Consider the following 13,893-nt stretch of genomic DNA (forward strand, 5'->3'; position numbering starts at 1 on the left):
TAATATTTCTATGGCCAAACGCACAAGCATGACACCAACTCGCATTGCTCAAACATAACCCCTTTTTCTTCTAAGGTCCCTCATTGTGAAACCAGTAAGCAAGCTATTCCAATGTCCTGTGTTTAACAACATATAGAAACTCCAACTCCCAGAATTCTCCAAGTACTGAGACGAGGAGAATGCAGGAATTGGTTCATGTACCAAGAACTTGAACCATAATGAGCAGTCTAGTTGTTTTTCTAAAGCGCCTGTGCACGGGACATTTGGACCTGGCAAGCACACTATTCGGGGTTGCAGTGAAGGAGAAGCCACTGCCTCCTGTACAAGAGCTCACAAACAGTACTTACCGTTGTGGCAGAGCAGAAGAGGCTGCCATGGGAGAAACGTAGAGTCAGAGACTGAAGGGACGTGGAGCTGCTGTGAGCCATGAGGAAGGTCCTGGGTATTCAGCAAGTCGAGAAGCTGGCGTTCTCCATTTCGGATCCCGAAGGGAAGCAGACGTACAATCGCAGAGCCGCGAAGGAGGCCGGAAGAACAGCCTCCAGATTGGAAAGCGGCTGACAGCAGCATGCTGTAGAAGCACAAACCCAACTGGAGATGCTGGAGAAAGGCGGTGAGTCTTCCCTGAATCCTGTGGTTACGATGGGGCGTTCTGGCGACCACGCCAACAGCAATTCGAACATACTAACTTTGTGAGTATGACAAAAGGCTTATTTGAATGCTAAAAAGCAGAAAGACAAGCGCCAATGAACTGTGAATATCTGAAATGTAAATGTGGGGCCAAATTTAAAGAAACCTTACTACGTATATATATATATGTATATATATATATCAACCCGAGGGCCATACCGGCAATATTTATGATGGAGAGAATTGAGTGAGAAAGTTCCGGTAAAGCAAGACACTAGGCGAATGAAGCACTTGAGAAGTCCTGGTCGGCCAAAGACACCAGGCGAGTAAAATATATTAGAAGTCTGTGTAAACCAAGGACACCAGGCAAATGAAATATATATGAGAAATCCTGGCAAGCAAGACAGCAAGCAATTGATATAGAAAATTCCTGGCAGCGATACCAGGCGAGATCACCTTGTCATGCACTTGCACGGTAGGATTGTCACAAGGCCAATATAACCATTTTTTTCTACTTTTGTTCCAATGTTCCCCCCCCCCAACTCATCTTGTCTTGTGCCCTCTGGAAATACTTGGGTATAGGTGCCATACAAATGCCCAATAAAATATAAATAAAAGGGAAACTCATAAGTGAAGACCTGGCCGGTGAGTACACCAGCCAGTCAGCGTTGCAGAAAGAGTCCTGGCAGGAGAGTACACCAGGCAGTTGGCATTGCATAAAGTAACCTGGGCGAAGACTAAACCAGGCAATTTGCAAGCCCCAAGAAATCGTGCAAGAAAATATTGGTGTTTTATTTATTGAACCATGGAAAGTTTTATGTTAAAGAAAGACATTGCTATCCAGATCGCGGAGAAAGTTGCATTAAGGAAATACTATTAAAGACTTGGTTGCCTAAACAGGAATCTTGTGAGTCCAAACAAGATACCAAGTTACTTATTACAATTAAGAATTCAGGGGAAGGGATCCAACCTCTGGAACCAAAGGCTCCTGCCTTGGAGAACATTGTTGTGGGAATTATACTTATTTTAGCTGTGAATTTGGCCAGTAGAAGATATTTTTCCTTACACATTGTCATTTATTTATAGCGTGAGGGTCAGGATAGGATGTTTTTGACACCTAGAGTTTTTCAATTATTGACTCCCTTACGCAGACAGATCCTTCGTTTTTGGTTTATAGGCAGGGAAACTCCTTTTTAGCATTGGGTCAGAGAGGCATTTTCCCAACCCTTTTTTAAAATAAATATTTTTTTGGAAAACATGACAACCTCTCATTTCTGACCCCTCACAATATCTTTTGGGTCAGTTTGACTGCCACATGTAAGGTTTTCCAATCATGAACTCAGAAGGCTGATGTTTGTTCATAGGAGTGCTCTGGTTTACAACCTAACGTAACGCTCTTTTCCTTAAGGGCAGCCTAATGAGTGCTCACATGACAGCCGAAAGCAAGGACTTTGCCAATGAGTCTTGATATCTAGGGTCTCCTTATGAGGGTCGCTGTAATGGTGAAAACTTGCAATAAATGGGCTACTGATTTCTTTTACAGACCTCTTTACAAGCTAGATAACCCATGGAGTATTATTATTGCAAAAACTAAACGTATGTTAAATTCAGTTTGCCATATCTGGCAGACATCCCTTGCAACAAATAATTGCTAGCTTGAGTTCCGGCCATGGAATGTTAAGCAAGCCTAGGTGCCTTGATGAATTCTGCCTGCAGAATAGTTAGATGCTGATCAGAAAACCATGTTTTGCGGATGTCTGTCACACCTGCAAGCCGCCATCGCCCCTTCATCACTTGGTCCTGACAATTTTGCTGCAACTGGTCTATTTGGAATGGATTGCGATTTCAAAATGGTAGGTGTTATGCTTCCTGCTGCATACATGTAGTAGCTTTCTTTTCCCATTACCCCATGCAGAATTTCACATTTATTGCATGCAGTCATTTACCATTGCTCATGTCCAGTGATAATGTCATAATCTTGCAGAGACCTCCGATTGTTTGCCGCAACTGTAATTGCCACATGTGGTAATCTATGCCAAAAATAATTCAAACTTGAAATGAGACCCAGCAGCAGAATTAACTCTGAAGCTATTTGATCATTTTGAGTGGGTATCCAGTAATATGGTCACCGAACAATTGCTGGTTTTACAAAAATGTGCAGCAAAAAGGCTGTGGTGTGACCCGGTAAAAGTGTTTCCATTATACCACACAAGGGGAACGGAGGTTGCAAGGGGGGGGGCCTTCTGCTCTCCTTGTGCGGTATAATGGGTCTGGCGGTTGTGGGGGTGTCCTCCGCATCCATCGTATGGATTGCGGGGGCCACACCACAGCCTTTTTGCCGCAATTTCTTTTAAAACAGCAATTTTGGCGGAGACTTTTACAAGGAACCTTTGAGTGTTTCACAAATTCTAAAAGGTGCTTTTATAAAAATTAGTAGTCTCAGTTATGGGCAGAAAGCTACAAATGCTTATGATTTACCATTGTCCTACATGTTGTTCCTTTGATTAGCCATAGGGTTGTACCAGTTGAGCGGGGTTTAATGTCTTCTGCATGGGATTAAGGCTGACGTCTGGCCCATAAAATCCCATTCCAAGGGAGAATAATTGCCTGGTTAGACAATGCTCTAATCTTTGGTTCTGTTAAGAAAAATGCGTTGTTTTGATCGTGGGTAAAAACAACACATTTGTGTTATTTTTTTGCTTTTTATTTTGTTTCCCCTTTTACTGTAAAATGCGGGCGATTACCCCCCTCTCCGCCCCCTCCTACAACCTCTCTCCTTTTTATATACCGGACCACAGCCCCCCTGTTCTACCTGTTTGCCGTACAAAGAAACAGCAAAACAAATCTGTGTTTTTACTCACGACCAAAGAGGTCAGTACCTTTTCCATTCATCTTTTCATCCTTGGTGATTTTGGGTGCACGTGTCTTTGTGTACGCTTCTATTCCAAGACTGATTCAGGCGTTATCGTGACAGTAGCTGCAGCTGCTCAAATGAAGCCCTTTTGTAGTCCTTTGAAGCATCATTCCTTAAGGTAACCATGTACTTGCACAGCATTTTGTTATTCATAAATGGAAGCCCTGAGATGAATTTGCCTAATGGCTTTCTGAATATTCCTCTTGTGGCCGCTTACTTCCCTGATGAATAAGGAATATAGTTTCTTCTGTGTGGCTTGAGCACTGGCAAACCAGCTTGCAGGACTGGGGTCCCGGGGTGCATATCAAGTGTGTAGCCTTCTAATAATGCTTTCTTTGAATTAATGGCTTTCCTTCCAGCACTAAAAACGCTGATGTAGAGTGACCAGAAATACTCCATTCTAGGTACTAGCCCAAGTATTCTGCTGATGGCCAGTTATTGGCCTTGATCAGGGCATTAATGACTTGTTGATCACACTGACCTACGATCCTTCACACAAGAATCCAGTTCTTCCTCTGCCATCTCTACATTGGGATATATTGAGCTCTCCTCACGAAATGGCCCATTCACTCGTTTCATCTGCTTCCTCCTCAGTAGATTACATCCGTTACAAAAAGGATGCAGGCATCTCATCTCAAAGGTAATGGTTAGTACACTACCCTGTTTCACTATTCATTGCCACATCCACGCAGAATACCTGGCTGTTTGTCATAGATTCAGTATCATGTAGAGACCATTATGAGTACATTGGTTTGCTTTTGGGGGCAATTTGATGCAATTAAAAAGATCCCCTAGAGAAGACTTCTTTTTCCAATTCATTTGCTATATTGTGGAGGTGGCTGGGTAGAGAGTGCTCCATTCATTGACTGGTCTCCCTGTTACCCTCAGAACTCAATTGGGCCAGGCTCCCCACAACCTGGAAGCACCTGCACTGCCTCCGTGCACTTAGGGGTTGTATCTGTAAGCCTACAGTCCCCTTCCACCTTGCACTACTCTGAGCCGGCTCCCCCGGCTGCACTTATTCAGAGCAATGCTGCCCTGACCGCACTCCCCTCCTCCCCTCCCCCCTTCCTAGCACTTCTCCTCTCCCTATCCCCCCTGCACTTGCGCAATTTGAATGACACAAGGCCTAGTAAGATCGTTTGTTCGGCCTCCCTATGTCTCCGTCCCTCGTCTTGTCACGTCTAGAAACACTTGTGTACAGGTGCGTTATAAATGACTCGTATCAGGAGGATGGCTCAGGGGCAACGCGCTCGCCTTGGAAGCAAGACGACGCTGAGCAACACAGGTTCGATCCCCGGGTCCGCGCTTAGAAACCTCTGGATATTAAGTGCATAAATAACCCATTACATTTACAATATATAATTGTACTCCTTGTCCAGACATGAGGATAGTGCAAACTCTTCTGTACTGCATGAAAGGTGCCCCATAGCTAACATAGTTCTTTAAATCTAAATATCTTTAAGTGCTGTCCTTTTGTATATGCTCTCTTGCTGTTCTGCTTTTGCTTCCCAAATATACCCATCCTCCTTCGGCTTGGTAGAAGGTGGCATCAGTTGATGGCTATGGTGAAGTTTGTCTTTTTTCTTCTCCCACAGACACGTATCCTGTTACGCGAGATGTACTCTTTGTCTGCTTCAATTTGTTTTCAAATGGGCACCAGATTCTCATTATCTGGTTACTCTTGTTTGCAAAAGTCTATCTAAATGTATGATTTCTTTCTTTGCAGGTGGGGAAAAGGTGCTTCTGCATTTCGTGCAGGATTCTCCTGGAGATCATGTGCCACTTGACACTATTATCCAAACGCTGGGCATCACGGCGGCAGGTGTGCAAGAAGGCCAAAGGCCTCAGGTGAGATTACTGCAGCGATCGCATGACTGCGATGCTTGTATTCTAGGGGAACAAAAGCAGTGATGATGGTCATGATGTATTTTGGGTTGACAGTCCAAGTCCTTTGAAGGAGGATGAAAAGGGTTCAATAGGTTCTTGACGGGGTGGAAAGGGAACAGAAGGGGATGTTGAGCATTCCGGAGACTTTGAAATGGATGGATTGTGTATAAAACTAGTGTAAATGGCCATTATGTTTCGTTTCCGCAATAATGCCCCCAGAACTTCAGGTACTGGATTTGAAACTGTGAGAAAGTATGGAATAATTGATCTTGGACATACCTGACCTCAGATTGAACGTTTCAGAACTTTGCCAACTGGAGCTGCCATCAAATTCTGTTTTTCCATTTTATAGTTCAAAGACAATTTGTGATTGAAATGATGCAGGCCAATATGTCACACTCCCACCTCAAGTCTTTCTCCTTGTAACCGTCCTGTGCCTGCTCATGCATTCTCCTGTTTCCACTCTTTCTCTCTCTCTTCGCCGCCCGCCACTCGATCCTGTCCACCCCAATTAATACCACCAACATTCATACAATGAAGGCCCTCTATCTTCTCATTGAAAGAGCCTCCAATGTAAACCTTTACGCTGTTACCCATCTTTGAATGTCATCTACCCAACCATCATTGCACATGCTCTGACGTCCCCCCTGTAAATATCCTTGGAATGTCCTCCGTCTGTGCTGTTCGGGTTCATGTTCTGCTTCACCCCGAAAATCACCTGGTATGTTTTCCATCACTAACGATCTGTTGCAAGTCACCCGCGCGCAGGATTTCACAGACTGTGTGCAACTATGTGCATATTTCTTGTCGACACACAATGTCTGCAATAAACAGAAATAAACAGAAATACAAAATTTAGTCGAAACAAACAAAACCTTCCTCGAAGTTTACCTAAAATCTCTGCCGTCACGATTATTGAGCTGCAAGTAAGTCCTGAATCGGCCCTGTAAGGCTACTAGCTGAAACTTGGGACCATGTGCTTTCCATGGCTATTAACTCACTCAAGCTCTTTGTCAAATGGTCCATGGCTTTACTTTTCTTGAAGTCAGAACTCCTTTACGGGGACTGCTATTGAGCCTCTGTTTTTCACTCAGGTCTGTGCAGGTGCTAAACAATCTTAAAATCCCTTTGGAAATTGACGACTCTGGGCTAGATCTTTGGTGAACAGTCTTAGAAGCTTTCCAATTAATGTAATCATTTTTTTGTAGTCTGTTGCCTATGGCAGGAGCCACACTCTGTTACCTGAGACGGCGGTAATATGATTTCTCACATTTTATCATTCATTCCATTATGAAAGAGGATTAATGATGAGCTGCTTCTCATGCTGCAGTAAGATGTTGGCCTAAAAGCATTACACCTGGTTGGACAAAATGAAATATATGTGCTGCTCGTTTTTCCTATTTCCAGAGATGTCCCAATATTTGTTTCCACAAGGATCTCATGCTTTATATAAAAGATGACTCTCCTTTCTGTATCTTCAGCAAAGATAAATACTTTGCTAAATGCAAACTTCTGAATTATTTTTGAAAAGGTTCAAAATATCAACCGACTGAATGCGAGTATCAACTTTACATCAAGCTAATTATGACTACCCTCCTACTTAAACACCCAGTTATAAACCATGAAAATATTTTAACCCTGACTTCCATTAACTGTAACTTCTTTTGCTCTTTTTCAATGCTCTCACAAGTATATTCCATGCTCCTCATTTCACAGTGTAACACTTGCCTTGCATCTCAAAACCTTTTATGCAAATAATCATAATAGTTTTTTTGCTATTGCTCTAGCTTCCACAGTTTTCATATTCTTTAGAGATGGACATTAAAGGCATTATTGGAACTCTGTTACTCAGGTTATAAAAATTGGGATGAGTAAGGTTTTTTTTTTGTGCCGTCCCTTGCAGAGATTCAAAGTTGTGACCAGTACAGCAGTGCACGCTTATCTCCATGCGATCCCTTGTAACATTTGCACCTATGACATTGCTTCTGGAAACCTGGAATCCCTGCTGATTTATGCCAATTTGACCATTGCCTTTATTCCTGCCACACAAACTGCTCTACTACAATTATAATGCTACAAGGCAACACATGACACTCTATCGTTTTTTCTTGCCAAGCTTCTTGCCCATCATCCCCTGGGCAAAATGCTGATAGCGCTTCATCTTGGTGAATTTGTATCCGAAGCACGATCTGAAAACCCTGCTGATATCGCTGCCGATTTACCCGTTACCTGGGTCAACCTATTTGTTTTTATTTGGGGCGATAAGTACATGGGGCCCTATGATTGCACACTTCATCACGATTTCTGGTAGGCTTGACTTATTAGGAAGAAACTTTTGTGCACATTGGGGAAAAGCACCCTTTCAAAGGAAGTGTTTTTTTTTTCTTTCAGATATGACTTAATTGAAGAAAGCACCATTACAAAATTCTTGCTATAGTAGGGCTAGGAGTGTATTGATTTTCTACCATCGCAAAGGCAATAATGCTGTTGTGATGTGTGCAGCCAACTTATGCCTTTATTGTTCGACTGTACACATGGCCATGGGCTTGCTGTTCATTAGCCTGCACCTCGCAAGAGTCCAAAGCGGGCTCTTCCTCACGTCAGTCTAATCATTGCCTAGGCAACCTACGAAGGGATCAGAGCAGCAACTATCAGTAGCATCACTTAACATAAGCTTGTATCTTTGTCAAGGGCATATAGGACCCAGGTGGAGTCTGCCATATCCTGTGTTTTTGACTAACCCTTTAATACTTCAAAGGCTATCAAACAAGACCCATCAAAATTGATTATATTGAAATGTAGGGATGTCTTACCAGTCTGGTATGTTTGGGCTACACATGATAATCACATGATCTGTAAAGCTTACTCGGATGTTGATTATTCTGAGGGTGATCATAATACATTGGGAGGTTACATGACTTTTTGGTGCCTCTGAAAGTCGGGTGGAGCTAAGGAACTGTCTCTCGCTTTTGGTTTTACTTACCCAGACATTCCTTCTCAGGCGGCTGGTGACATTTTTCATCAGAGGAACCTGGCTATATCACAAAAATGTGTGTTTGCAACAAGCTGTAGCAAGAAGCAGATGGAAAATTCTACAGGCAAACCTTTCCCCTGACCCCTAGAACATTTCAAAATAAGGGGTTGGAATGTTGAAATTTTACAACTCATTAATTGCAGATATGAAGTACAATTTGCAGTCCTTTCAGTAGAGTAACACACAGGAAAAATGTTATAAATGCCAGGTCACCAGGAATACACAGGAGCTTTTCCAAAACATTTTCATGGCCCCTCTACCCAATAAATATGCCAGCATGGCCACTGTAAAGCACATGTTCATGAAGATACCTGTGCCCATATGTATGTAATTTTTGTCACTGGTAAACACCGCCATGATGCCGTTGTCCACCCTATGCTGTTATTTCTGGTTTTAAAACGCTTTCATGATGCTGGTTTCCTCTCTCGCCCTTGTCACTGTAAACTGCTTTCCTGAATCTGGTGTCCACAATATGTCATCATTGACTCTGTAAAAGGATTTCAAGATGCTGTTTTCCACACTATATATCATTGCCACTGTAAAAAGCTTTCCTAATGCTGATATCCACATTATATGCCACCATTGCCATTGTTCATTATGCTCACGACTCTTGTGCCCCAAATATATGTCCATGTCAGCATTGCTACTTTAAATCAATTTGACACTGGTGCTTCCATTATGTGAGTATTAATACTTTTAATCAGTTTCATGGCGCTGATGCCTATTATGTGTCTGCAATGCCACACAATATATCGATTTTGCCCTGGGCCCCCGCCCCCAAAGCACATCACATATAAACAAACAACCCATGCATGTAAATACATTCACATACTCCCACAACTCACCTGCTCACATACACACGCATCGGACACTGCACCTCCTTGCTGATAGTGTGGCATGGTCTTTTTGCTTCTCTGCCTACAGGATCGCGAGTATCACGTCAGGAACCAGGAAGTCCAAAACAAGTTTCCCAGTCTGGGGCATGCAAACAGTGCACAGGGCCAGGACTCTGAAAAGTAAACACCCCGGTTTCGATTTTGCTACAACAAGAGGAGGCTCCACAGGAGCACCCCATCTCTATGCACCGACTCAGCCAGCATGACCAATGGGCCATTTCTGGCTGGGACATTTGACAGAGTTATCTAAAGGGGCTAGGTTCCACCATCTGCTTTGTGATGCTGTGCATGGAGGCTGTGTGGTTGATACCCCTGGCTTGCAATCCCTGCATCAGCCGTTTGGCAGGGACTCATCACATGGCCCAGGAATCTGTTTTTACCCCTTTAAGGGGACCTCCTAGTTGTAGTAGAACGTGCAAACTTACAGGCTCCATTCATTTGTCTATCTTAAAGATAATCTAGCTGGGGTGAACAATGTTTTACATGCCAGGTCTCCTTGCTTTAGAACACCCTTCTTTTGGCAATCCGATTGTGTAAGCGGTTGGAGATCAAACTCAAGACCCATCTTTTCCCCTGCCAATTCACTTAATTGAACATTTTGTTTCATCCACACAGCTTTTCTGGTTAACCCAAGCATGATCCCCGCAGGGGTCTGCAACCTTTGGCTCCCAGATGTGTTTGGACTACCATTCCCATCCGGCCTGTACAGCATAGTCAATGTCAGGAGATCATGGGAGTTGTAGTCCGAAACATCTGGAGAGCCACAGGTTGCAGACCCCTGCGGCCTTGAGCAAAGAAACACTTTGCCTCGAGCATCAAGATACCCTTTTCAGATGAAGACACGCTCCACAAATGTTATACAAAACAATGCCTCACCTTGACAAATTGCCAGCAGCCTGGTGGCATGACCCTCCCCAAATGTTGTTACAGACAATAAGGTTGCTAGATAGGGAAGATTCACCTAGTCCAACCCTCAGATAAATGTATCCAGGCGGGCTGGAACTGGAGAGACCCATGATTCACTTGAATAATATGGCAACCCGGGGAGAGACAGTTTGCATGGGTGACTGGGCCCACCAAGAAAAATGTATTTATCAGTGTTTTCTGGTAGACATGTGGAGTAAGGAATTCTACGGCTGCAAACTAACTCGCTGCAGCATCAATATGCAGATTCATTATGTCACACAATCTTCGCCAAGGCTCGTCTTGCATGTGAATTCCAGAAAAGCAGCACAATCTGTTTGCCATTACTGCAGACTTAATCTCGTTCCTCGGCCTGAAACAAATATACACCTGAGCCTGGGTAAATAAGGGGGCAGCTAGAGGGGCTGGCCCAACATAGGATATAAACCTGAAGATTACTGCTAATAGTTTAGAAGTTTGGAGACGAGGAAGATGGAGACACAAGCTGAAGGTGGTGGTAGTAGAGTAGCAGGATGAAGGAGATTGGAGTTAGGTGGCCAGAGAGCAGGAGAGGCGATTGGAGCTGGTGAGTAATAAGAAGGAACATTCAGGCGGAGTCGGGATCAAGTGCGAATGACCATCAAGAGATGATTGGAGGTGTAGATGAGTCAGGGGCAAGTTGAAGGAATCAGCGGGGGAACAGAGTTAATTCAAGGAAAGGTTGAAAAAGATACTGATGGAGGATGAATTGTTAACTGTTTTGTAAAGACAACAAAATTGTTCCGAAATACACTGGGAAGAAACAAAAAAAAACACCTACCTGGGGATATATATGGTGAACAGATGTCTGAAGAAACCCTGGTGGATCTTCGAAGAATAGGAGAAATCCCCCTTAGAACTCCTCAAAGGACCTGCAAGAGCTTGTCCTTCGTGAAACTCTGAGGGGAAACCCTCGTGGGGGATAAAACCCTGGAAGAGCTGCTGGTGGGCGTTGTCTTCCTGTGGAGACCCGCTGAGAGCTGGTCTGGGTATTCTTTCTGGCTGTTTGAGACGAGAGGCCTTTGAAATTGAGCTAAATATAGTGGGTAAAAATGAACACAGTTATTCCTGAAAGTAAGGAAAAGAGAAGTTCCTATAGAGGGTTCTGAGAGCTTACCATGTGCTAAACATGAAGAGAGCGGAGAGGTAAGGAATCTCCGTCGTGTTGCAAAAGTAAGAGAGCACTATGATGAGGGAAAGAAAAAAACGTAAGATTTAGGGTGGATGTATCTAGTTCTATAAGAGTAGGATGAACTAGGAGAAAGCCTACCCTTTCACTTCCAAGTCCTTTTGAGCCAGCCTGAATGGATGAGGAAAATCTGGAGGTTCCCAACAAGGTATTGCTATAAAGGAAGGGTGAGGAGTTAGAAACAGAAGTCCGATAGCCGGGAGTGATTGAAGAAGTAAGATGAAAAGTAGATTAGTACCTAGAGACTCCCTGTAGGGAGGTATGGAGGAGATTCCGGGTATAAGCGTGCTTAGAAGTAGAATCGATGCCGGAAATGAAAATGAAAGGTTCCGTAAAGCCTTCTGAAATAAAAGGGAGGAATGGATAACAAGAAGGTGAGTAAAGTAGACAAAAAATGGTTGAGAGGAAATGTCTTCGTAATCCTAGTGAGGCGAACTTACGAAGCGTGTGCCGGCTCCTGAGAGAGTAGCAACGCATCTTCCTTCTGTTGTTGCTGGATTATAAGAGAGTGAACAGGAAGTGATGGTGGAAGGTTGCAAGGCTTCCTGGGAATTAACAACTAGCCTGCATTGTACGCTAGCGATGGTAACTGCTGTGGCGGCCATCTTGGAATCAGTCTCAACTAGACTGTGGAGTGGACGATTTCCTAGTGCAGAAGTGGCGGCCATGTTGGAAGTAGGTCGGAAGGCGAAATGCACATTAGAAACCATCACATGAATAGACTGGAAATGAAGATCTTATGGTTATTGGTGAGGAGGACACACTCCAATGTTGAGAGAAGTCTGGGAGGAGGATTGGAGGTAGAGGGTCATGGCGAGGTGTTGATGTCGATGAGTAAGCCGGAGAGAGCGAGAGAAAAGAAGTCAAGAGTTGCAGGAAATGTCCCCTTATGTACGGACCGTTGGGACTCATCAGGGAGGTTGACTAGGCTGGGGTGTTGAGAACTAGAGTCGGGTCCGCAAGACAAAGGGGGGGAAAGCCACCACTCTCACCCAACATTTAGAGACGCTCATGTAGACAACTGCTTGGTGGAAGCTCTAGGGCCCACTTCATCTCACCCAAACCTGGCCTCCACCAATGTGCATCCTAATGGGCAGGCGCACAAAGGGTTCTTCCTGGAGATTAACACAAGATGTGGAGGACCTGAATCTGTAAACTGAAGAACTAAGAAAGTCGTCTAGGGCCACGCAATACTCAAGAGACTGAGCATTTGAAAAGGTAGAATATATATCCCTGGAAGGGATTTACTAGTTCAAGGAGTTCAAAACCCAGAGACTTTCTTTTGACATCTTATACATTGTGGTTTTAATCCCAAGGGAAGACAGCCCAAAATGACATACTGTTTTTCCTCCTGTAGGTGCACCTGTCTAGCGATCCCTAATAAACTACTTTCCGACACAAACTTCTGTGTTTGCCGCGTATTGATTCTACTCGTCTTCGTGACAGAGTATTCCACCGCAGCCAGGCATGTCCACTTGGCATATGCTAGTTCGCAGCACCCTGTTTGCTGTTGTTTTTTGCTGCTTCCTCCAAAATGGGCAATTGGGTGACATGTCACCACACAGCCACAGCCATTGAGTATGAAGTAGACGCCCCTACATTCATCCATTTATTGTGTCTGTAAAATGAGTATGAATGAGGTGGGCTCAATGTGCTGGGAAAGTGTCTTGTCTCTCCATTCCAGTTTAGTTTTTTTGCAGTCAGTGGAATGCATTCATTGAGTAATGTTTACTGCTTTCGTTAAAAGCACAAAATGATGATTCTATTTCAGATGTGGAAAGGATTGGTTGTGAAAAAGCCCTCCGCTGATTCCCTCGGACTTGTCTAACTATTGACCAATTCCAACTTCCTTCCTTTTCAAGCATTTCAAGAGAGTTGTTGTTTCTCAGCTACAGGACATCGTTGAATCTGTCATCCTATTGGACAGGGCTCCAATGGGCTTCAGACCAATGCGCAGCACAGAACTAGTGTCCATATCCATATTTTATTGTGCCTGTCAGTGGCTTTTGATACTGTTGACCATTGTTTACTGATGAACACGTTAAACAATCTAGCGATCCACGGAACGGTGCTTAAATGGATTGAATCCTTCCTGCATAATCGGTTCCAACAGATCCTATTGGGTACCTTTGTCCCTCAGCATTCTGCCCTGCTCCCCCTTCTCTTCAATCTGTATCTTCGATCATTAATGAATGTTCTCCAGGAAGTGGACACAATGTTTTTTAATTACGCTGATGAAACCCAAATCTTGGTAGATATTAAGGAGAATGATGATTTCATATCAGACAAAATCAAAATTGCCTGTTGACAGTGAAGGTCTCAATGGATAAAAACTTTTAAAAAATCAATTCAGACAAAACTGAAATACTGGTCACTAATGAAAATATTAACACATGGA

General features: G+C 43.7%; 1 protein-coding gene across 1 annotated transcript in view; it reads left to right on the forward strand.

Annotated features, from left to right (window-relative positions):
- Positions 1–13,893, forward strand: part of PRXL2B (peroxiredoxin like 2B) — a 102,140-nt gene that overhangs the window by 57,288 nt on the left and 30,959 nt on the right. Inside the window, exon 6 of the mRNA XM_069610214.1 lies at positions 5,274–5,395. Coding sequence (XP_069466315.1) covers positions 5,274–5,395 — 122 coding nt within the window. The remainder of the gene's footprint in view (positions 1–5,273; positions 5,396–13,893) is intronic.

The sequence above is a fragment of the Ambystoma mexicanum genome, chromosome 8, assembly GCF_040938575.1.
Source record: "Ambystoma mexicanum isolate Mex_15411 chromosome 8, UKY_AmexF1_1, whole genome shotgun sequence".
In the NCBI taxonomy this organism is placed as follows: domain Eukaryota; kingdom Metazoa; phylum Chordata; class Amphibia; order Caudata; family Ambystomatidae; genus Ambystoma; species Ambystoma mexicanum.